This window comes from Caretta caretta, chromosome 13 (assembly GCF_965140235.1).
Source record: "Caretta caretta isolate rCarCar2 chromosome 13, rCarCar1.hap1, whole genome shotgun sequence".
Classification (NCBI taxonomy): Eukaryota; Metazoa; Chordata; order Testudines; family Cheloniidae; genus Caretta; species Caretta caretta.
In genome coordinates this window covers 42489425-42511160 of record NC_134218.1, presented here as the reverse complement: position 1 = coordinate 42511160, position 21736 = coordinate 42489425, and the positions used below count along the sequence as shown (strand labels likewise).

The 21736-nt window shown below is 46.8% G+C and overlaps 1 long non-coding RNA gene and 2 gene segments (V, D, J or C); all 3 read left to right on the top strand.

Moving 5' to 3' along the window:
• Positions 1-5003: 5003 nt before the first annotated feature.
• Positions 5004-5409, top strand: LOC125629025 (immunoglobulin lambda variable 1-47-like). The segment is given in 2 exon segments: positions 5004-5037; positions 5087-5409. Coding segments are annotated over 2 exon segments (357 nt in total).
• A 4275-nt stretch (positions 5410-9684) lies between these two features.
• Positions 9685-14574, top strand: LOC142068867 (uncharacterized). The gene is made up of 4 exons (XR_012664789.1): positions 9685-9955; positions 10279-11411; positions 11660-11785; positions 14504-14574. It is a non-coding gene; the product is annotated as an uncharacterized LOC142068867 (long non-coding RNA).
• A 4656-nt stretch (positions 14575-19230) lies between these two features.
• Positions 19231-20671, top strand: LOC142068769 (T cell receptor alpha variable 21-like). The segment is given in 2 exon segments: positions 19231-19442; positions 19954-20671. Coding segments are annotated over 2 exon segments (354 nt in total).
• Positions 20672-21736: the final 1065 nt, after the last annotated feature.

The following is a 21736-nucleotide window of genomic DNA, read 5'->3' as shown; positions in this document are numbered from 1 at the left end:
GAGAACATAAGAAAGGCCAGACTGGGTCAGAACAAAGGTGCTTCTAGCCCAGTGTCCTGTCTGCCAACAGTGGTCAATGCTTGGTGCCCCAGAGGGAATGAACAGAACAGGGAATCAGCAAGTGATCCATCCCCTGTCGCCTCATTCCCAGCTTCTGGCCAACAGCGGCCGGGGACAGCATCCCTGCCCAGCTTGGCTCATAGCTCATCAGACACAGGCCGACTCCTCAGGCTGGGTGTCTGCTGGGGAATTTGCATTCACCTCCCCTTGGATGTTTCCCGGGCAAACACTCGACATTTTTTGTTCCCAAAGTCCTTTTTGGTCTGGCATTTTGTTCCATAGAGACCTTTGAACATTCGGTTCCCACATCACATCTCTCCCCTAGAGAGGTTACATACAACCCTCGTCCACAATAATTCTCTGAAATTTGGATTTAATACATTGGACCCCCTAAGATACTTCAACTGAATTCAGTAATATTTTTCAAGGGTATTGAAAGAATTCACCATATCTGTCACAACACAGGCCATGGTACTTCCATGAATTAACTCCTGTCTGTTTAACAAAGCATCTTTTCTGGGGCGGGGGGGAATCCAACCTCGATTGAAAAGTTACAACACTTTGTAAATTGTTCCACTGGCTAATTGCCCTCAATGTTGAAAAATACGATTAAGGCAAGCTTCTGTCTCTCCGCCATCTAGCGGTGAGAAGTATAAATACTCATTGTAATGTGAAATCCTTCCATACACTCGTATTTTCAGTTTTAAATCGGAAGTCGACAAAAGCAGTTTAAAACAATTCTTCTAAGAATTTTGGCTGGGAATCTCAAAGGAGGCTAAGGGAGTTAGGCACGAAAATCCCATTAAATTTCTCCTTTGAGAACCCCAGACTTCATTCCTACTAGATCTATGTGTGCTAATGTGACCCCCCAGTTACAATCCTTGCCAACTCTGGCCACATAGCTATTCAGGGGACACCGTCATAGGGCCTAATCACATCAGCCACACTATCAGAGGCTCTTTCACCTGCACATCCACCAGTGTGATATATGCCATCATGTGCCAGCAATGCCCCTCTGCCATGTACATTGGCCAAACCGGACAGTCTCTATGCAAAAGAATAAGTGGACACAAATCAGACGTCAAGAATTATAACATTCAAAAACCAGCCGGAGAACACTTCGGTCTCTTTGGTTACTCGATTACAAACCTAAAAGTGGAAATTCTTCAACAAAAAAACTTCAAAAACAGACTCCAACGAGAGACTGCTGAATTGGAATTAATTTGCAAAGTGGACACCATTAAACTAGGCTTGAATAGAGACTGGAGCGGATGTGTCATTACACAAAGTAAAACTATTTCCCCATGCTAATTTTTCCCCCTACTGTTACTCACACCTTCTTGTCAACTGTTGGAAATGGGCCATCCTGATTATCACTACAGAAGGTTTTTTTTTTCTCCTGTTGATAATAGCTCAACTTAACTGATCACTTTGGTTATAGCGTGTATGGCAACACCCATTTTTTCATGTTCTCTCTGTGTATATATATATAGTCCTACTGTATTTTCCACTGCATGCATCTGATGAAGTAGGTTTTAGCCCAGGAACCTTACGCTCAAATAAATTTGTTAGTCTCTAAGGTGCCACAAGGGCTCCTCCTTTTTTTAAAAAAAATAGAATTGGAGTAACTCGAGATATTTATACTCACAATGCCAAAATGAGCTAGAGAAATAGGACGATCACCATAGAGGGAAAATGAAGCACAGAGCTCTTAAGAAACTTGTCCAAGGTCATGCAGAGAGTCTGTATCATAGCTGAAAACCAGGTCTCTAGCCAGTGTTCTAACTACAAACCCAACCTTCCCTCTCTAGCTCACTGTCAGCTACAGACCAACATGAACCCAGCGTGTTTCAAGTCCAGAACAACTCCCTCTTCCTTTGGGCTGGTTTCTGATGAACCTTCCCCACCTGCAGCTGCTTTCAGAGGCGTGAAGTTAATTTTCCTGTGAGCAGCAACGTCTGAGAACCTCAGATTCGGTCGCTAGAAGAGAAATCATGGAGGCATGTTTCCTTATCAGCATTTGGCTGTTTATTCACCTAGGTAAGGTGTCTAGGGCTCTTTGGAGCATCCTAACGAAACCAGGCACCCAGAGCTCACTTAACTCTAATTCTAAAACTTTTCCTAACCCAAACGCTAACTCTAAACCTTTACCCTAAGCCTCAACTCTACCCCTCACCCTATCCTCAATTCACTGGTGTCGGGCGCCGAAACCCCTTAAACGCGTTTGAAGTGCCCTCCGAAAGTGCAACACCCGAAACTCTTTCCGTGTGCCGAGTGCAATGGAATTGATGCCATTCGGTTAATCTTTGTGTCGCAGGTGAGGTGCTGGGAGACTCGGTCCAGTCTAAGGACCCCCAAATGTCTGGAACAGAAGGAGGCTCTGTAACCATCAATTGCTCCTACACTACCAGCTACACCAGTTCCCTTTCTCTCTACTGGTACCGCCAGTATCCCAACCGAGCCCCACAGTACCTTCTGCAAAGAGGCGCCAAGGGAAACACGTATGATCATACTGCAGATTTCGCCCAAGAGAGATTTTCTTCCCAGGCTGATGACAGCTCCACCGTTCTAACCATAGCAGTCCTGGAGCCGACAGATACAGCGATGTATTACTGCGCCCTGCAGAGGGCACAGTGACAGAGCCACATAGCAGAGCTGTGCAAAAACCCTCTTTCCTTTCTGCAATTGGATTTAGACATATTGAGGATGGAAGCAGGGGCCCTTGACAGATTTGTTATACTGTGAAGAAACTCATCTTTTGGAGTACTTTTGGTGGTGTCAAAATATATCTTCCTATTCCTCCCAAAAGCAAACCCCTGTGCAAACATAAGAAGGGCCATACTGGGTCAGACCAATGGTCTGTTCCTAGCCCAGTATCCGACAGTGGCCAATGCCAGGTGCTCCAGAGGGAATGAACAGAACAGGTAATCATCAAGTGATCCATCCCCTGTTGCCCATTTCCAGCGTCTGACCAACAGGCTCCAGGGACAACAGACTCACCCATCCCCTGTTACTTTAGTTTTGCTGGGTAACATAAAAGAAAATAGAAAAGGAGTACTTGTGGCACCTTAGAGACTAACCAATTTATTAGAGCATAAGCTTTCGTGAGCTACAGCTCACTTCCTCAGATGCATATCGTGGAAACTGCAGCAGGCTTTATATATACACAGAGAATATGAAACAATACCTCCTCCCACCCCACTGTCCTGCTGGTAATAGCTTATCTAAAGTGATCATCAGGTGGGCCATTTCCAGCACAAATCCAGGTTTTCTCACCCTCCACCCCCCCACACAAATTCACTCTCCTGCTGGTGCTAGCCCATCCAAAGTGACAACTCTTTACACAATGTGCATGACAATCAAGTTGGGCTATTTCCTGCACAAATCCAGGTTTTCTCACATCCCCCCCACCCCCATACACACACAAACTCACTCTCCTGCTGGTAATAGCTCATCTAAACTGACCACTCTCCAAGTTTAAATCCAAGTTAAACCAGAACATCTGGGGGGTGGGGGGGGGTAGGAAAAAACAAGAGGAAACAGGCTACCTTGCATAATGACTTAGCCACTCCCAGTCTCTATTTAAGCCTAAATTAATAGTATCCAATTTGCAAATGAATTCCAATTCAGCAGTTTCTCGCTGGAGTCTGGATTTGAAGTTTTTTTGTTTTAAGATAGCGACCTTCATGTCTGTGATTGCGTGACCAGAGAGATTGAAGTGTTCTCCGACTGGTTTATGAATGTTATAATTCTTGACATCTGATTTGTGTCCATTTATTCTTTTACGTAGAGACTGTCCAGTTTGACCAATGTATATGGCAGAGGGGCATTGCTGGCACAATGTGCCAAAGAAAATGGAAAGAAAGAAAATGTACAAAGAAAATGTGTATGCTGTCGTGGTTTGTTAGAGTACTAGTGTTTCCTTGCACTACTTTTAAATAATAACCTAGATTAAAGCAATGCTGGTATGTATGTTGCAAGCAAACAGAGGTTTGATAATCGAAAACTATTTGGCAAAAAAGTATTTTAACCAGGAGGACACACACACGCACACGCACACGCACACGCACGCACACACAGAGAGAGAGAGAGAGAGAGAGAGAGAGAGATTAAAATAATTGTTCTAAAAATACGGCGAGGAAGTTCAAAGGAACCCAGGTGAATTGGGCACCTAATTCTTAAGTTCTCTTTGAACATTCCAGACTTCCTTGCTAAAAAAATCTTACTTATTTCTATGGGCTTCTTCTGAATGATATCCGAGCGCCTCAGATTATCCAGCCTCAGGACGCAGCCCCTGAGGGAAAGAAGGTCCTATTCCTGTCTTGTACAGGAAGGGAAGGGGAGCCACAGAAAAATATCAACTGGCTTGCTCAAGGTCAGAGAGGGGGTTTGTAGCAGAGCTGGGAATCGAAACCAGGTTTCCTGTATCCCAGCCCAGAGCCTTAGCCACCAACTCACTCTTCTTACCCCACTGTCACCCCTTTGTCAGCTGCAGACTGAGCACAACTCACGGCGTTTCCTGTGTCTGTTAAGAGTTTCCCCCCAAAACCCTCCCTCCTTCACCGTGCCGGTTTCTCATGAACCTCCCTCCCACCCAGTTAGCTGTAGCTGCGTGAAGAGCGGTGAAATTTAGATTCCTCTTAGCTGTGGTATCTGGAGCGTCCCACTTCGTCTCAATAGGAAAAAAATCATGGAGACGTTTTATATATTCAGCATTTGGCTATTTAATCACCTAGGTAAACAGGCTGGGGTTTCTGAGATAGTCGAAGGAAGTTAAAAGTCCTACTTACCCTTCAACCTTATCTGGAACCTGACTCTCCCCCGACCCTTAAATCCTAAACCGAACCCGACATCGAAGGGCAGTGCTAAATACCTGCCTTTACTCTAGCCCTAACCTTATTTTAAACGCCATCGGGAGCATAAACCCCTTAGGATTCTTCGAAATGGCCAGTCTTACACCGCAACGCACCTCTGCGGGTCAGGTACAGGTGAACTGATGCCCTTAAATTCGATTGTTTTGTTGCAGGTGCTGCTCTGGGGGACTCGGTGCTGTCCAGGGAACCCCACCTCTCTGGAAGAGAAGGAGACGCTGTGACCCTCTCTTGTTCTTATGAGACCAGCTCTACTGGCTACGTCTATCTCTTCTGGTACCGCCAGTTTCCCAACCAGGCCCCGCAGTACATTCTCTGGAGAGGAGCGAAGCAGGCCAGAGGTGACAGTGATACCGCAGGTTTCGCCAAGAAGAGGTTTTCTTCCCAGGTTGATGACAGCTCCACAGTTCTGAGCATCGCAGCCCTGGAGCCGGCAGACACAGCGCTGTATCTCTGCGCCCTGGATGTGGCACGGTGACAGAGCCACATAGGAGAGCCGCACAAAAACCCTCCCACCCGTGCTGCACTAGATTTTCAGAGATTAATCCTGTTTGCAGATCTCCGGAGGGGACTCCTTCCACTCTGTACAGCCGCATATTTTGGGATGACGAGGGGACCTCAATTTATTTGTTCTAGCTCCCTCCAAGAGTTAAGTATTTAAAGAGCTACATTCAACTGTCACGCCTGGAGAATGTAAAGGGCACGAGCTTAAATCATGAATCATCTTAGACATTTTCCTCTACAGTTCTCCAGCGGGCTTCTCCGTGTGTAGTGTGGGACCAAAAAAAAAAAAAAAAAAAAAAAAAAAGCTCATTTGTACTAAACTGCGGAGTGCAAATGTGAGGATAAAAACCCAGATAAAAATTAGGATGAAAATGAGTGGGTCAAATATGAAGAAAATACTGTTTAAAATCCCATTTGTGGAAAAAATGTGGGTGAAATATTTTTAAAAATTAGGTGAAAATACGTATGTTGGCCAGTATCAGAGGGGTAGCCATGTTAGTCTGTATGCACAAAAACAACCAAAGTTTATGCCCAAATAAATCGGTTAGTCTTTAAGGCGCTACCGGACTCCTCGCTGTTTTTCCATATGTTGGGCTGCGCCTGATGGGGGGAAGCTACAGCGCACCACGCCGCCAAAGGGACCTGAGTATTCAAAGGGAAGAAACACTCATAGGATGGGCTGATTGGTTCGGTAACTGACATGCCTTTGTATTACTGTTTTTTAAAAAGCACAATTCCCAGCCGGTAACAGCGATGCTTCCTAGGAGTGGGGTGTGGCGAACTAATGGCAAAGCAGTGCCATGTGCTTGTGAATGGAATAAATACGTGTTGCGAGTCGAAACCCCTTTCACTGTTCTACAGAATTTGAATGTTCTCCCATTGCAGCCGGAATGCCAGTAAAGGCTGTGGAAGAAACACACTAATAATTTAAAACAATTCCTCCCACGAATCTCTCCTGGGATTTTCATGAAAGCCGGGGAGAGTTAGGAGGCGTGTTAGGAGCCCGACTAAATCCCAGTCTATATTATTAGTCAATACTACATGATCCCGATCACTTTAATATCTGTGTGATTGAAAAGGATTTATCCCCAGAATCCCTAAGGATTTATCCTCAGGCAGAGAAATATTATCACTCCTCTGTACAGGAGGCCGGGGTATTTCCGGTTTGCAGCAAGAAGTCGTGTTTACAGATAGAAAAACGGAGGCAAAGAGAAGTTAACTAGTTTGCACCGGGTCACACCGGGAGTCTGTCACAAAACTGAGAACAGAAGCCAGGCAGGTATCGTGAGTCCCAGAACAGATCCTTACCCACAAATCAATCCTTCTTCACTCAATCTTCGCACGATGTCAACTGCAGAGTAATAGGGAGCCAGTGGTGTTTCCGGGGTCAGGTCAGTTTCCCAAACTCCTCCCTCTTCCTTTAGGCTTGTTTCTGATTAACCTGGCCCCCTTGTAGCTGCTTTCAGAGACCAGAAGCTTAAAAGCCTCTTCGAAGCAACAGCTGAAAGAGTCAAACTTGGTCGCTATAGGAGACATCATGGACAAGTGTTTGATTCTCAGTATTTGGATATTTAATCACCTAGGTAAAGGGGCTCGTTTTCAAAGGCTCCTAACAAATTTGTATGCACGTCTCCTACCTAACCTAAACCTATCCCCAAACAATTTCTCTAACTCTCACTTAACTCTAACCTACTCTATTACTTTAAATCTTCTGGTGTAAGGCACCTAAGTCCTTCAGTCTTGTTTGAAATGCCAAACCTTACATTGCAATGCACCTAGAGCCAGTTCTATGGGTCAAGTGCAGTTGAAATGTTGCCCTTGAATTTGACTGACTTTCTGCAGGTGCTGCTCTGGGTGACTCGGTCCAGTCCACGGAGCCTGAAGTTTCTAGATCAGAAGGAGACACTCTGTCACTCAGGTTTCAGAGTAGCAGCCGTGTTAGTCTGTATTCGCAAAAAGAAAAGGAGTACTTGTGGCACCTTAGAGACTAACTGCATCCGATGAAGTGAGCTGTAGCTCACGAAAGCTCATGCTCAAATAAATTGGTTAGTCTCTAAGGTGCCACAAGTACTCAGTACACACTCAGCTGTTCTTATGATACCAGCTCTGGTAATGTCTATCTCTACTGGTACCGGCAGTATCCGCACCGAGCCCCGCAGTACATTCTCTGGAGAGGAGCGAAGTCCTATAAAGATCTCAGTGATACCGCAAGTTTCGCCCAGGGGAGGTTTTCAACCAGTTACGCACCCACCTTGTAGTAGCTCCATCTATGCTCCATTGCTTTCCTTTGTTAAAAAGAAGGTCTTGCAAGACAGTAGCCAAAGCCTTACTAAAGTCAAGATATACCACGTCTACCATTTCCCCCCATCCACAATACTTCTATTCCCGTTAAAGAAAGCTGTTAGGCTAGACAAGTAATCAGTTTAAAACAGCTTCCAAAGGCCATATAGGGGTTTGATGAGTTAAAACAAACAAACAGACAAATTTTGTACTAAAAGGTGATTAAAATGTTATATCAAGTTATACAGATTAAAATATTATAAACTACCAATTTCTGGGAATGTGTGGACACGATGTTTAATATTAAGAAAAAAATGCCATTCTGTATTAGGGCTGTGATTTACAGAGCTGCCTATTGGATTTGGGCAGCCAGATCCCATTAATTTTAAGACATCTGCATCTCGCGGGCAGCTTCGAAAATCTCCTCTTGAGGCTTTCTAAAAATGAATGAGAAAAAATACAGACCCATAGAGAGACAAATAATTATATATTGCAGAACAGGGAGGGATAGATAGATAGATAGATAGATAGATAGATAGATAGATAGATAGATAGATAGATAGATAGATAGATAGATAGATAGGGTGTATGGGCATAGATCACATCTATTGGAAAACCCTCTGAGATCCTCAGTGGACAGCAGACACAGCGGTGCTAATTTTTATAGTTAATTTGCATCTACTGTTATTGGCAGGACTAAGTACCGAGGTGAACAGTGTCACCCAAAGAGAAGGACAGCTGATCGGGGTACAGAGTGACTCTGTCACACTGCACTGTACTTTCTCGACTGAAGATGCAGGTTATGACACATACTGTCTACGAACAGGACAGCAGCGGCCAGACGAAGTGCCTCTTCCGAAGATCTGCCGGAAGCGAGCACAACGGGGCTGGGAGCCGGTTCTCATTGGACTTCAGGGAACCCGAAACATACGTGGGTCTGAGAATTGCAGAGCTAGAACTGACCGATTCGGCGATGTATTTCTGTGCTATAGCTGAGAGCGCCTTAGGTTACCACTGAAGGTGGTTTCAGAGGAACAGCCGTGTTAGTCTGTATTTGCAAAAAGAAAAGGAGTATTTGTGGCACCTTAGAGACTAACCAATTTATTTGAGCATGAGCTTTCTGTAGCTCACGAAAGCTCATGCTCAAATAAATTGGTTAGTCTCTAAGGTGCCACAAGTACTCCTTTTCTTTTCACTGAAGGTGGGTTAACAGAGGCACCTTTACAAAAATCCAGTGATCAGTTTTCTCTTGACTCGGAGACAAAACTGGCGCAGTTAGAAATCAGCAGAAAGAGACACAACAAGCCATAAACAGGGGTTTGAATCAAACGGTGCAGGGTGTGACGGAAACCGCACGGGCACTAACTGTGTGGAAATGTCACCCTTTTCCAGGAACCGTCCCCCCACCTCTCCCAAAATACCCAGAACCTCATGAGCCAGATGTCAGTACCTGTCACACCACAATTCCCATGAATAGCTCCGTCTGCTTTTGGGGCCAGACCCCAGCAGGTGGGAATCAGACCTCGCTCCAGTAGCGTAAACGGGCCAAAGTCTCAGCTGGTGTAAATAAAGGTTGCTCCATTGGATTCAATGGGCCAGACCCCAACTGCCACAAATCAGCCGTCTCTCCATTGGCGTCAATGGCCCAGATCCCCAGGTCGTGAGTCAACGGGCTTAATTTTGCTTTACGCTGGAGAAAGTACCCTGAGTACAATTTTTCTCTGGGCTTTGAGCAGGGAGGGCCCTGCCCAGATCTGTGGCAATGGTATCCTTGTGCAGTCCCGTGTGTGTGTGTGTTTTAGCCTTTGAAAAAAGTAAAAAGCCGCTCGACCTTGTGATTCTTGCTGCGCTCTTGTCTCCGAAGATGAGACAGAGCTAAGTTGCTCCTACTGAGCTGCGAAAGAGATCTGGAGGTTAGAAAAGTGCCACGTGACAGGAACCAGCTAAAGCCACAGCGGGTGGGGTAAACGCTACCGGAGGGTATTAGTTCTGTTCCATGGTGAGGGAAACAGGCTGCAAGGGGGGTCTATAGGAGAGGACTAAATGGTCTTGCCACAGATTTAATTTCTCTGGTTTGAGTCTGTGAGAGAAACTTCACCATAAGAGGGTACTCTATCCAGGTTCCTCTATCGCACCCATCACTGTGGTGGCTGAAGCCCCTGAAGGTCTGGGAACGATACATTTAACCATGAGCGCTCCAGAACTCTTGATTTGGACGGCAACAGCGTTCCTCTCTTGGAGTAAGTGTCCGCTAAAAGGGGAAACGAACGTTAGACCTTCTGTTACCTATTGGGTTTGAGCAGGGGGTGGAATTAGAATCCAAGGTTCCTGGGCTCTGCTCACAGCTCGGGGAGGAGAGCAGGGGTCTAGCGTAGAGGTGGGCAAACTACGGCCCGCGGGACCATGCTGCCCGGCCCTTGAGCTCCCGGCTGGGAGGCTAGCCCCCGGCCCCTCCCCCGAGGTCCTAAAAGGCCTCCGTTCTCCTCACATGAGAGTGGCTGTCGATGTGCAATAGTTTTACATGCTTAATTAGGGAGAACTTTTTCTGTTTCCTTCCCTGCAGGTTTCAGCCAGGGACAAGGCAGTGTCACCCAAACACAAGGGCAGCTGGAAAAGTTGGGGGGTCAGACTGTCACCCTGGAGTGTACTTTCTCCACTGCAAGGCAGTATTACTACTTATTTTGGTACAGACAGCAGCGATCAGGAACAATGGATTTCCTCTTCCGAATAGATCAGAGTAACGCTGAAAAGAATGGAGCCGGGAGACGGTTTTCTGCACAATTCAGCAAAGCCTCAAAATTCTTCAGTTTAACCATTAAAGAGCTAGAGCCGATGGACACGGCGATGTATTTCTGTGCTCTCGTGGAAGACACTGTGAGGCGTTTAATAGGGAGACCTGTACAAAAACCCACCCCCTTGGCTTTCCTATCATGAGAAACACAACTGTAGAGTAGTATCCCCAGGCCACAGACAGATGGTTAAAACAGATGATGGGGCTGGTATAAACCACAAGGCCTGACACCTATGAAGACTTATGGGCCTCATTCACCATTTTATTACCTCAGATTAATGTCAGTTTACCCACAGTGGGTCTGCTCCCAGCTGCGGTGAATCACTGTGGGTCAAATGGAGTCAGCTGGGCCAGGTCCACCACAGGTATCAATCAGCTGTAGTTCCATTCCCCAGCATGGGGCCATTGGGATAGATACACAAAGGCACAACACACAGAAGCACGCAGACACACACGCACGTGCAAACACAAACATAGAGACAGACAGAAAGACACCCACACCCACAAAACCAGCACACACAACACAGAGCTTTCAAGTCTTCCACAACGTCTTTAATTCAGTTCTCACCAAGTAGCAACAAGAAGGACAATAAAAACGAAAATCAATAAGAAAAAATGACAGAAAGTAAGAACTCGATCTTCCAGGAAGTTCAGTGGGAGGAATTTGTCCCAGGAGTTCTCACTGGCGCTTCAGTTGCAAAACCCAGCACGTTTCCTGTGTCTGTTACGCATTTCCCGAAGCCCTCCCTCTTCTGCTCGGCTGGTCTCGCATTAACCTCTCCGAGTCCTTGTTCCGAAAAGTTGCCTTTAAGATTCTTCACAGAGACCTCTCAGCTTGTCCGGCTGCCGCTGTCTGAGGCACCATGGAGACACCTTTCATTCTCAGCCTTTGCGGCTTTAACCAAGTAGGTAACCGGGTGCTGTTTTTTGGAAGAAGTTTCATGGAATCAGGATCCCAACTCCCGTTCTACCCAGAACCCGAACCTTGATCCCAACCCAGCTCCTCACTCCCCGGCTATCCTTAACCTTAATTTTTACGCTAACCTTAATTTGTTTGAAATTAGGTAGATAAATCCCTCGGGCTTTTTTAAATGTCACAGCCTAGACCTGCCAATGCACCTGGCTGTCCTTAAACGTGAGTGTTTTGTTGCAGATGCGGTGCTGGGTGACTCGGTCCGGTCCAATGAACCCTTGGTGTCCAGGTCAGAAGGAGACACCGTGACCCTCAGCTGTTCTTATGAAACCAGCTACCCTGCTGGTGTCTGTCTCTACTGGTTCCGTCAGTATCGGAACCGAGCCCCGCAGTACTTCCTCCTGAGAGGAGCAAAAGGGAAGAGTAGCTGCCATACCGCAGGTTTCACCCAGGAGAGGTTTTCTTCCCAGGCCGATAACAGCTCCACAGTTCTGAACGTCGCAGCCCTGGAGCCGGCAGACACGGCGGTGTATCTCTGCGCCCTGAGCCTGGCCCAGTGACAGAGCCACCCAGCAGAGCTGTGCAAACCCTGCTCCTCCCGCCCAGCCCTGCTACAGGGGAAGGTACAGACATTAAAAGGGGCAGCAGCGGCTTGAAACAGACTGAGTCCTGACGCTGCTTAACGATACAGCTCCCCTTGTCAGTTACAGGTTTATTTAAAGAGCTAATTTAAACATCACCCTTGGCTATGGGCATGATCTTTCATTAGGAAACTATTAATGCGCTTTTCTTAGCTTACGAGACGACCTGTATCGATGTAGTGTGGAGGAAAACTCATTTACAGTAAAGTAAGTAAGGATGGAGGATGGTGTGGATTGCACTCTCAGCAAATTTGCGGATGATACTAAACTGGGAGGAGTGGTAGATACGCTGGAGGGGAGGGATAGGATACAGAAGGACCTAGACAAATTGGAGGATTGGGCCAAAAGAAATCTGATGAGGTTCAATAAGGATAAGTGCAGGGTCCTGCACTTAGGACGGAAGAACCCAATGCACAGCTACAGACTAGGGACCGAATGGCTAGGCAGCAGTTCTGCGGAAAAGGACCTAGGGGTGACAGTGGACGAGAAGCTGGATATGAGTCAGCAGTGTGCCCTTGTTGCCAAGAAGGCCAATGGCATTTTGGGATGTATAAGTAGGGGCATAGCGAGCAGATCGAGGGACGTGATCGTTCCCCTCTATTCGACATTGGTGAGGCCTCATCTGGAGTACTGTGTCCAGTTTTGGGCCCCACACTTCAAGAAGGATGTGGATAAATTGGAGAGAGTCCAGCGAAGGGCAACAAAAATGATTAGGGGTCTGGAACATATGAGTTATGAGGAGAGGCTGAGGGAGCTGGGATTGTTTAGCCTGCAGAAGAGAAGAATGAGGGGGGATTTGATAGCTGTTTTCAACTACCTGAAAGGGGGTTCCAAAGAGGATGGCTCTAGACTGTTCTCAATGGTATCAGATGACAGAACGAGGAGTAATGGTCTCTAGTTACAGTGGGGGAGGTTTAGATTGGATATTAGGAAAAACTTTTTCACTAAGAGGGTAGTGAAACACTGGAATGCGTTACCTAGGGAGGTGGTAGAATCTCCTTCCTTAGAGGTTTTTAAGGTCAGGCTTGACAAAGCCCTGGCTGGGATGATTTAACTGGGAATTGGTCCTGCTTTGAGCAGGGGGTTGGACTAGATGACCTTCTGGGGTCCCTTCCAACCCTTATATTCTATGATTCTATGATTCTAAGTGTTAAAGGTGAGTACAAATGTAGATGAAGTGAACTATTGTTGAAAATACAAATTGAGATTAAATGCGAATGAAAAAAATCCCTTTTCACATGGACAATATACTGGTAAATTGCTCATTTATGGTGAAATGGGGGTAAAACACGAGAGTTAAAATACGGGGGAAATAGTTAGAAATACCCGGTTTTGAGTGGTGGGGTAAAGCTGCAGGTACCAACTCTCCCAGAGTCACATCAATAGAATCATAGAATCATAGAATATCAGGGTTGGAAGGGACCCCAGAAGGTCATCTAGTCCAACCCCCTGCTCAAAGCAGGACCAATTCCCAGTTAAATACTCCTGTTGTCGAGACATTTGCATTTTGAGTTGATTTGTTCGGGAACTATGTAATTGCAAGACACTTTCCCCAAGAATATGTGTTGAGAGCCGAGAAGGGTAACGTGACAAAGCACCGCCATCAGCTGCTGGGAAACATAAGCTCAGGTTGTCACTGGAAACCCTTCCATGCTCTATAGATTTTCCCTTTAACTCGGGCTGTCGGCAAAGGCAGCAGAGGAAAGACGAAAATAATTTAAAACAATTATTTCAGGAGTTCTGGCCGGGCGTTTCAAAGGAGGTCAACAGAGTTGGGCAACTCATCCCGCTACATTTTTCTTGTGATAACCCCGGACATTATTGCTGGTAAACATATTCATGCCCCATCCCAATGATACCCTGGTGCGTTAAGAAATCTGAACAGTTGCTATATGAGTTAGAAGAAGCCCCTCTCTTTTATACAGCTGGGGAAACTGAGGCATATAGGATTTCCCATCGTCACACACAGAGTCTGTGGCACAGCAGGTCTCTGAGTCCCAGAACAGACCCTTGTCCACAAACTCATCCCTCTCCCCTTAACAACACTAAAATATCAGCTGCAGGCTGACTTGTACCCACTGTGTTTCCTGGAGCTCCTCCCTCTTCCTCTCCGCTGGTTTCTAATGAATTTTACACAGTTGTAGCTGCCCTTAGACTCCCAGTTCCCATTGCACCATTCACCCTTATTCTTGACTGTAACCAAAACGCGAATGCTACAACCTGACCCTCACCATAACCCTAAACCCTTATTCACACCCTCTCCTTAATCCTAACGTTAAACCCCCATCCCTTCTCCTGCTCATGGGATTAATGCCTATGGAGTTAGGCGCCTAAATCCCTTAGACTTCTTTGAAATTCCCTGAAACTGCAATGCAGGTGGAATCAACTCCAAATCCCAACTACAGGTTAAATGTTGCCCTTGAATGTGTTTGTCTTGTTGCAGGTGATGCGCCCGGAGACTCGGCTCAAGCCAAGGAATGCGAAGTGTCTGGATCAGCTGGCGAATCTGTGACACTCAGCGGTTCTTACACTTCCAGCGATACCTATGTCTATCTCCATTGGTACCGACAGCATCCGAATCAAGCCCCGCAGTCCATTCTCTATAGAGGAGCGAAGTCCTAGAGTGGCCGCAGCCAAACCGCTGAACGTCACAGCCCTGGAGCCGGCGGACAGAGCCCTGTATTACTGCGCCCTGCACTGGGCACGGTGACACAGCCGCATGGGGGAGCCGTACAAAAACCCTCCCTTCCCAGCGGCAGGTGATGTTAGGCACCTCATAGGCATTTCTTTTCAGGAATGCACAGGATTAAAACATGCCTTCCAGGGATATGGTGAAAAGGGCTGTGAACGCAGCTGCATTTACTCTGTAGGATTAGGATTTTATAATTGTACTATGAGAATTAATGTATGATTTGATCTGATTTTGCCAGTTACTCTTTTTAAATAACAGAAAGAAATGACCCTTTGGGACTATGGGATTTTGTTTCCCATATGCATTACAAATTGGGCCCTTTTAGTTTTTTGTTTTAAGGTTTAGTTAGTAAAAAACAAAATCCTGTAGTGTGTCTATGTTAAGTAAATTAGAAAAACGTTAAAAGTCTGGGCCTCAATGTAAATTGTTTTGATTATAAAATTTAGCAAGGTTTAATTTACAATGTCTTTTCGCTTGATATAAAATACTGCTGTTTGTATTCTCAAAGGTGTCTGTAAAAAAACTGTTTGTGTAAATAAAAGTGCATGCATCAGGAGAAAAAAAAGTTGTAAAGGTCATTGCGAAAGCCAAATGGTCAAGAAAAGAAAAGTACAAAAATTTAACAAACTTATCAATGCCAAAAAAAAAAAATCAATGCACATCCATAACTGAGGAAAGGCAAATTAATGACCCTAAGGTGAGGGCTGACACCCCTAAAAATAAAACAATTAATTAAATTTAAAAACAAAACAAAATGGCCCCCTCAAAGGTGCGTTAAAATGTTAACACCAAAACATAACACCAATTAAAAAGTAACCGATCACAAACTAACACAGCAAAATCCATAAACTTCAACCAAAAAATCAAAACGAAACTATAAAAATAGGGTACTTTGCCATAAAACTTTGGGTTCGTCTTGCCACTACGACAAAAGCATCAATTCGCAACCAACAAAGCCCGGCTCCCCTCTGCAACCAATCTGGTTGGCCATTAATTAATCCAAACTCTAAACTGGTAACTATAAACATCAACTGGCAAAACTATGTGCATGGTGAGTGTGTGTAACTAAAAAGCATATGCTAACTGCTGTATTCTCAATAAATGCGGCATTTTGCCTTCTCCCCTATTCAAAATCTCGTGTGCTTTGTATAGCATAACAACTGTAGAATATGAAAACTTATTGTCATTTGGAATCCCTGTTCTTTCTCTTCCTTTTAATTTCAAGCGAGGGGGACAACAATGGCTGTAGAAGAACAGGCCAAACAAAGGAAAATTATTTAAGGAATGTTGTCCAAAACATTCAGAAGATACTAAGAGAATTAGATGTCTAGCTCTCCTTTCTCCTTGGAAAAATCTCAGATTTAATTAAACTGAAAAAAAAATTGATGTCGTTATATGACCCCTCCCCAGTAACTACTGAGCACCGCAAGATTTTATCCTCATAATCCCCCTAGGAGGTGGAAAAATATTACAATCGCCATTTTACATGTGGGGACACTGAGGCACAGAACCATTAACTAGCTTGTCCCAAGGCAAACAGGGAGTCGGTGGCAGAGGTGGGAACAGAAGCCAGGTGTCCTCAGTCCCGGACCAGAAACTGACTTCCAAAGCCTCCTTCTTCCCTGAATCACCCCGCGATTTCAACTGCAGACTAACCTAAACAGGGCTTGTTTCATTTGTCTGTTATGAGCCCCTCCTCACCCCCCAAACTCCTCCTTCTCCCACTCGGCGGGTTTCTGATTACCCTTCCCCATTCGGAGCTACCTTCAGGTGACATGAAGGCTAGATTCATTCTGTCGCAAGAGCAATATCTGGGAGGTAGAAATTTGGTGGCTGTATAGAAGGAGACACCATGGAGACCTGGCTTCAGAGTAGCAGCCGTGTTAGTCTTTATTCGCAAAAAGAAAAGGAGGACTTGTGGCACCTTAGAGACTAACAAATTTATCTGAGCATAAGCTTTAGTGAGCTACAGCTTACTTCATCAGAATGCATCCGATGAAGTGAGCGTAGCTCAGGAAAGCTTATGCTCAAATAAATTTGTTAGTCTCTAAGGTGCCACAAGTACTCCTTTTCTTCATGGAGACCTGGGTTCTTCTCGGTTTTTGGATAGTGAATCTCCTAGGTAACTGGTCTCGAATTTTCAGAGGATTCCAAGGGAATTAGACACTCATTGCGCATTAAAAGCGAAGCATAATCTTAAACCGTCCAGCATAGATTTCCCTAACCTTAGCCTTTACCCCAAACCCTAAGGCTTTTATCCTTTGTCACCTCAAACCCTACCCTTAATTCCTTTGGAGTTAGGTGCAAAATTCCCTTAAATTCAGTAATTCCCATGTGATTTTCCCTGTTACTCAGGTCAGACACTTTCAGACTGGAAACATGCACACCGACATTCTCACACAGAGGCACACACACAGCACACACACGGCACACACAAGTAATCTCTCATACAACCTGAGACACACACACGCACTTGCCCAGATAAACACAGACTCTCTCTCTCACCTAGATTCACACACACACATAGACAGATTCTAACACACAGCCAGAAACGAAACCACAGTGAAACCACGCACACACACACACACACACACACACTTCATCTCAGAGGCAAAGAGATCCATGCACACTCCTAGATGATAATATCCTCGATTGGACCAACTTCTATTGCGGAGACAAGTTTTCCAGCTACACAGAGCTCTTCCTCCGCTGGGAAGCCGGTCTCTCCCACCAACAGAAGTTGGTCCAATAAAAGATATGACCTCACCCACCTTGTCCCTCCAATAGAGTGGGACCCACACAGCTACAACAACACGGCACACTCCTAGATAAACCTGCCCCCAGAATGCAGCCCACACCCAGAGAATGTCCTGTGTCAGACTCAGATCTCTAGGCAAAGGGACCCAGTCCTGCCCTTCATTGCAAGGTCTGACAGACACCACAGCACCCATGAACTTCCTTCTGCTCATTGCACAGCTGCGAGGTATTACACCCTTTCGTTCTCTGTGTTTTGTTATTCTCTCTCTCTCACACACACTAACATATCTTCCCTCTCACACTCATACAGGATTTAAGAGCTTGGCGTCACTTGGCATTTTATTACTGCGTTTAAGCCAATCCCGTCTCTTTGTGGTCAGCTCTACTGAGCACAACAGAGACACCTGCAGTTTGTAAAACTCCGTCTGTCTCCTGGTGGCTCATCTCTAGCCCTCCACTGTAAGGGGACTTCCAACCAAACACCCGCCCCTCCCTGGGCCTGCGCTCCTTTGGCCTCCCTCACCCCGTTTTCCCCACAGGGGCCCGCGGCCCATACGCCGTCACTCAGGACAAATCCGCTGTCTCCAGCGAGGGACAGTCCGCACAGCTCAGCTGCAGTTACCGGCGGGGAGGGCGGAGCATCCCTTGCTGCCAGCAGGTCCCGGGCGATTCCCTGCAGTTCGTGATATTAAGGATCACAGGTGGCTGGGAACAGGGAGATTCCTTCACCAGGTCCCTGGAAACCACCAACCGGTGCAGCTCGCTCAGATTCCCCAGCAGCCAGCCTGGACCCTCAGATGTGAACTCGTGTGCTTTGTACGAGTGTGCTTTGAGGACAAAATCCACGGCAGCCTGTCAGGGAGGTGGGTATGTGCTTGCAAAGACTTGTAGAGCCCTCGGGCCTGTGTGGGGAATGATTTTACTCTTAGCCCTCACATACCACATAGACTGATATTGCAGCAAGAGGGAGCGATGGACAAAGCAGCGGGCAAGGTGGCTAAATGGACGCCTAGACCGACTTGCAGCAGGAAATCTAGCTAGCTATTTAGGTACTGGATCAGGAAAGCGAGGGAGCTCGATAATGAAGACTGCAGAGAATGAGAAGAGACATTTTTTCCTTCCTCCATATTCTAATAACCAAACACTCAGATATAAGCTCGTTTTCAAGCAATCGCTGTCATTCCCGACACAGCAGGAAACATCACTTCCTTGTGTATTAGTAGCCTGTGACTCTTATACTTGCGGATTATTCCTCTAGACCCCTGAAATCTACTTAAGAACATAAGAGCGGCCAGACTGGGTCAGACCAAAGGTCCATTCTGCCCCGTATCCTGTCTCCTGACAGTGGCCAATGCCAGGAACCCCAGAGGGAGTGAACAGAACAGGGAATCATCCAGTGACCCATCCCCTGTCGCCCGCGTCATGACCATACTTTCACGAGGGTTACATTTCAGGGGAGGGAGAAGGATCATCTTCAGCAATTTGTGGCATCAATAGAATAAGCAATGTGGCCGTGTCTGTCCGTAGTCCTGGGGGTCATTCACAGCCCTGTAAAGCGGCGTAGCCCCAGCAAGGATGCGAAGTTGAAAGTGGCCCTTGCTCTTCCCCACAACTCACCTGTGCCGAGAAGCCAGGCTCCGCCCACTCACAACACCCACTTGCTCAGAGCAGTTCTGCGAAGTGACTCCCTGGGACTCATTTCCTCTCTGTCTTAGGCTACCCCGTAGCTTCTGCGGGCACCAAAGAGGCTCCTACTTCAGGAAGAGGAGCTGGTAAATTTGCCCCAGGGGGAGAAGTAAATCTACCTGTGAGGGGGAGGAACCTTCTGTACTGAACGGGGAACACCCGGCTATAAAGCTCCTTTGCTGAGGGACAATGGAGAGACCCTGGCTGCTGTTCCCACGGCTGCTGCTACTCCTGGTGAACATTCCCTGTAAGTCTGGGGGCAGGAAACGCTACAGAAGATGCTGAACGTGGTGGTGGATTTAAGAGACAAGAACTAATTCCCTGCCTCTCCCCTTCGGTTTGCAAGCCAGGCACCGTTCTCTGTAGTGGAGTGGATGAGGATCCAGGACGCCTGGGTTCAATTCCCAGCTCTGGCCAGCTGGAGTTCCTTCCCTTTTGTGTGCCTCAGTTTCCCCTCCCACCCTTTGCTTGGCTATTTAATCTGTAAACTCTTTGGGGCAAGGGCTGTCTCTTATTATTGTGCCTTTGGGAATCTCCCAGCCAGCAATAATCTAGGGCTAACCCCCTAACCCCAACCCCTAACCCTAGATGAGAACAATCTAGGAATACAGCAATCTAGGAAAAGGGCAGTTGTGGGCCAGATGCAAAGCCCCTGGAAATGAAGAGAAACTCCACCGGGCTTTGCATCCGGCCAGTGTGTGAACTGGGCAGAGGTGCCCTGTCATCTATGGGGTGTGTCTTTTGCCTTCTGCCCGCAGGGGGGAGCTGCCAGGCCGAGGTGCACCAGAACCTGTCTGCGGTCACTCGGGAAGGGCAGAACAGCAGCATCACCTGCCACTACACGACGAGCAATTTCAGGAGTTTGCAGTGGTTCAGGCAGCTTCCCGGAGGCCAGCCTGTCTCCCTGCTGATTCTGGTGTCCGATGGGAAACAAACCAAGGAGCCCAACCTCACGGCGGAGCTCGACAAGGGGAAGCAGCTGAGCTCCCTGCACATCAGAGAATCACAGCTGGGAGATGCAGCCACCTACTTCTGCGCCGTGGAGACACAGTGACACAGGAGCACTGGCAGCCTGTGCAAAAACTCCCCAGCTGGAGGGTAGCTGTCAGGCTGGCTGGCGGTACAACACCACCACCTACTTCTTACACAGTGCATCTCTGAGCGTGCGTCACCTTCCTTAACACGGTCAGCCCCCCACCCCCAGGTGAGGCAGGGCTGTGCAAGGATCCCCGTCGCATGGGTCGGGAGCTGAGACAGAGAGGCTGAGGAGGGAATGCACTTGGGGAATACCTCCTAGGGAAAGACCCCCAAGGGAGCGGCTCTCAACCTTTCCAGACTAGTGTTCCCCTTTCCAAGGGTCTGGTTTGTCTGGCATACCCCCAAGTTTCACCTCACTTAAAAATTACTTGTTTACAAAATCAGACCTAAAAATACAGACGTGCCCCGGCCACACTGTTACTGAACAATTGTTGACTTTCTCCTGTGTACCAAATAATTATAAAATAAATCAACTGAAATATAACGACTCTACTTACATTTCAGTGCATAGTATATAGAGCAGTATAAACCAGTCATTGTCTGTATGAAATGTTAGTTTGTACTGACTTCGCCAGCGCTTTTTCTGTAGTCTGTTGTAAAACTAGGCAAATCTCTAGATAAGCTGATACACCCCCTGGAAGATCTCTGTGTACCCCCCGGGGGTTGAGAACCACTGACCTAAGGAGCCTGGAGGTTTGGAGGGGGGAAGGAAATTAATAGTTAAAATATAAAAACAAATGAACAGGGAGAAAAGAAAGGGAAAAGAAAAAAGTGTTGGGTGGGTTTATAGATACATCGACAGGGAGAGGGACAGACAGCCAGGCATAAGAAACAGAAATGGAGATACACAAGATACACCAGGGGCACAAAATAGCCGCCTTCCTTGGGGGAGCATGAGACACTGAGGATTAAACCGAGGCTGATCTCCAGTTGCCACAGGCTGCGCCCTACAGCACAAGGCTGAGACAGCGGCAGGGTGTTTGTGCAGAACTGGCTCTGCCCATTCCCATGAAGCCCAGCTCTGGGGATCCCCCCTTTGTCCAGGGGGAGGCAAGTCAGAGCGTTAAACCCAGGGGAAAGGGAACTATTTAACACAGACACAAAACATACCAACAGTCACAACCACAGGGGGATTCACTTCAATTTATTTCAGAGTAACAGCCGTGTTAGTCTGTATTCGCAAAAAGAAAAGGAGTACTTGTGGCACCTTAGAGACTAACCAATTTATTTGAGCTCAATTTGAGCTTATTTGGTTAGTCTCTAAGGTGCCACAAGTACTTCAATGTGTGTGTCTCTGGCCAGGAGGGGGCAGCATTCCTAACGAAGAGGAAGGAGACTGAGGTTAATCAAGTTGCACCCGTCTCTTGTCTCTTTGCCCGGCAGAGAGCAGCTTTTCCCCTAGACACCAGAGGCAAAGGGTTACTCCAGGGCATGGTTCTATTTTAGTGAGACTAGGGGCTTGTCCCTGATTGGCTTGGCTCACAGTGTGAGACTAACGTGTGT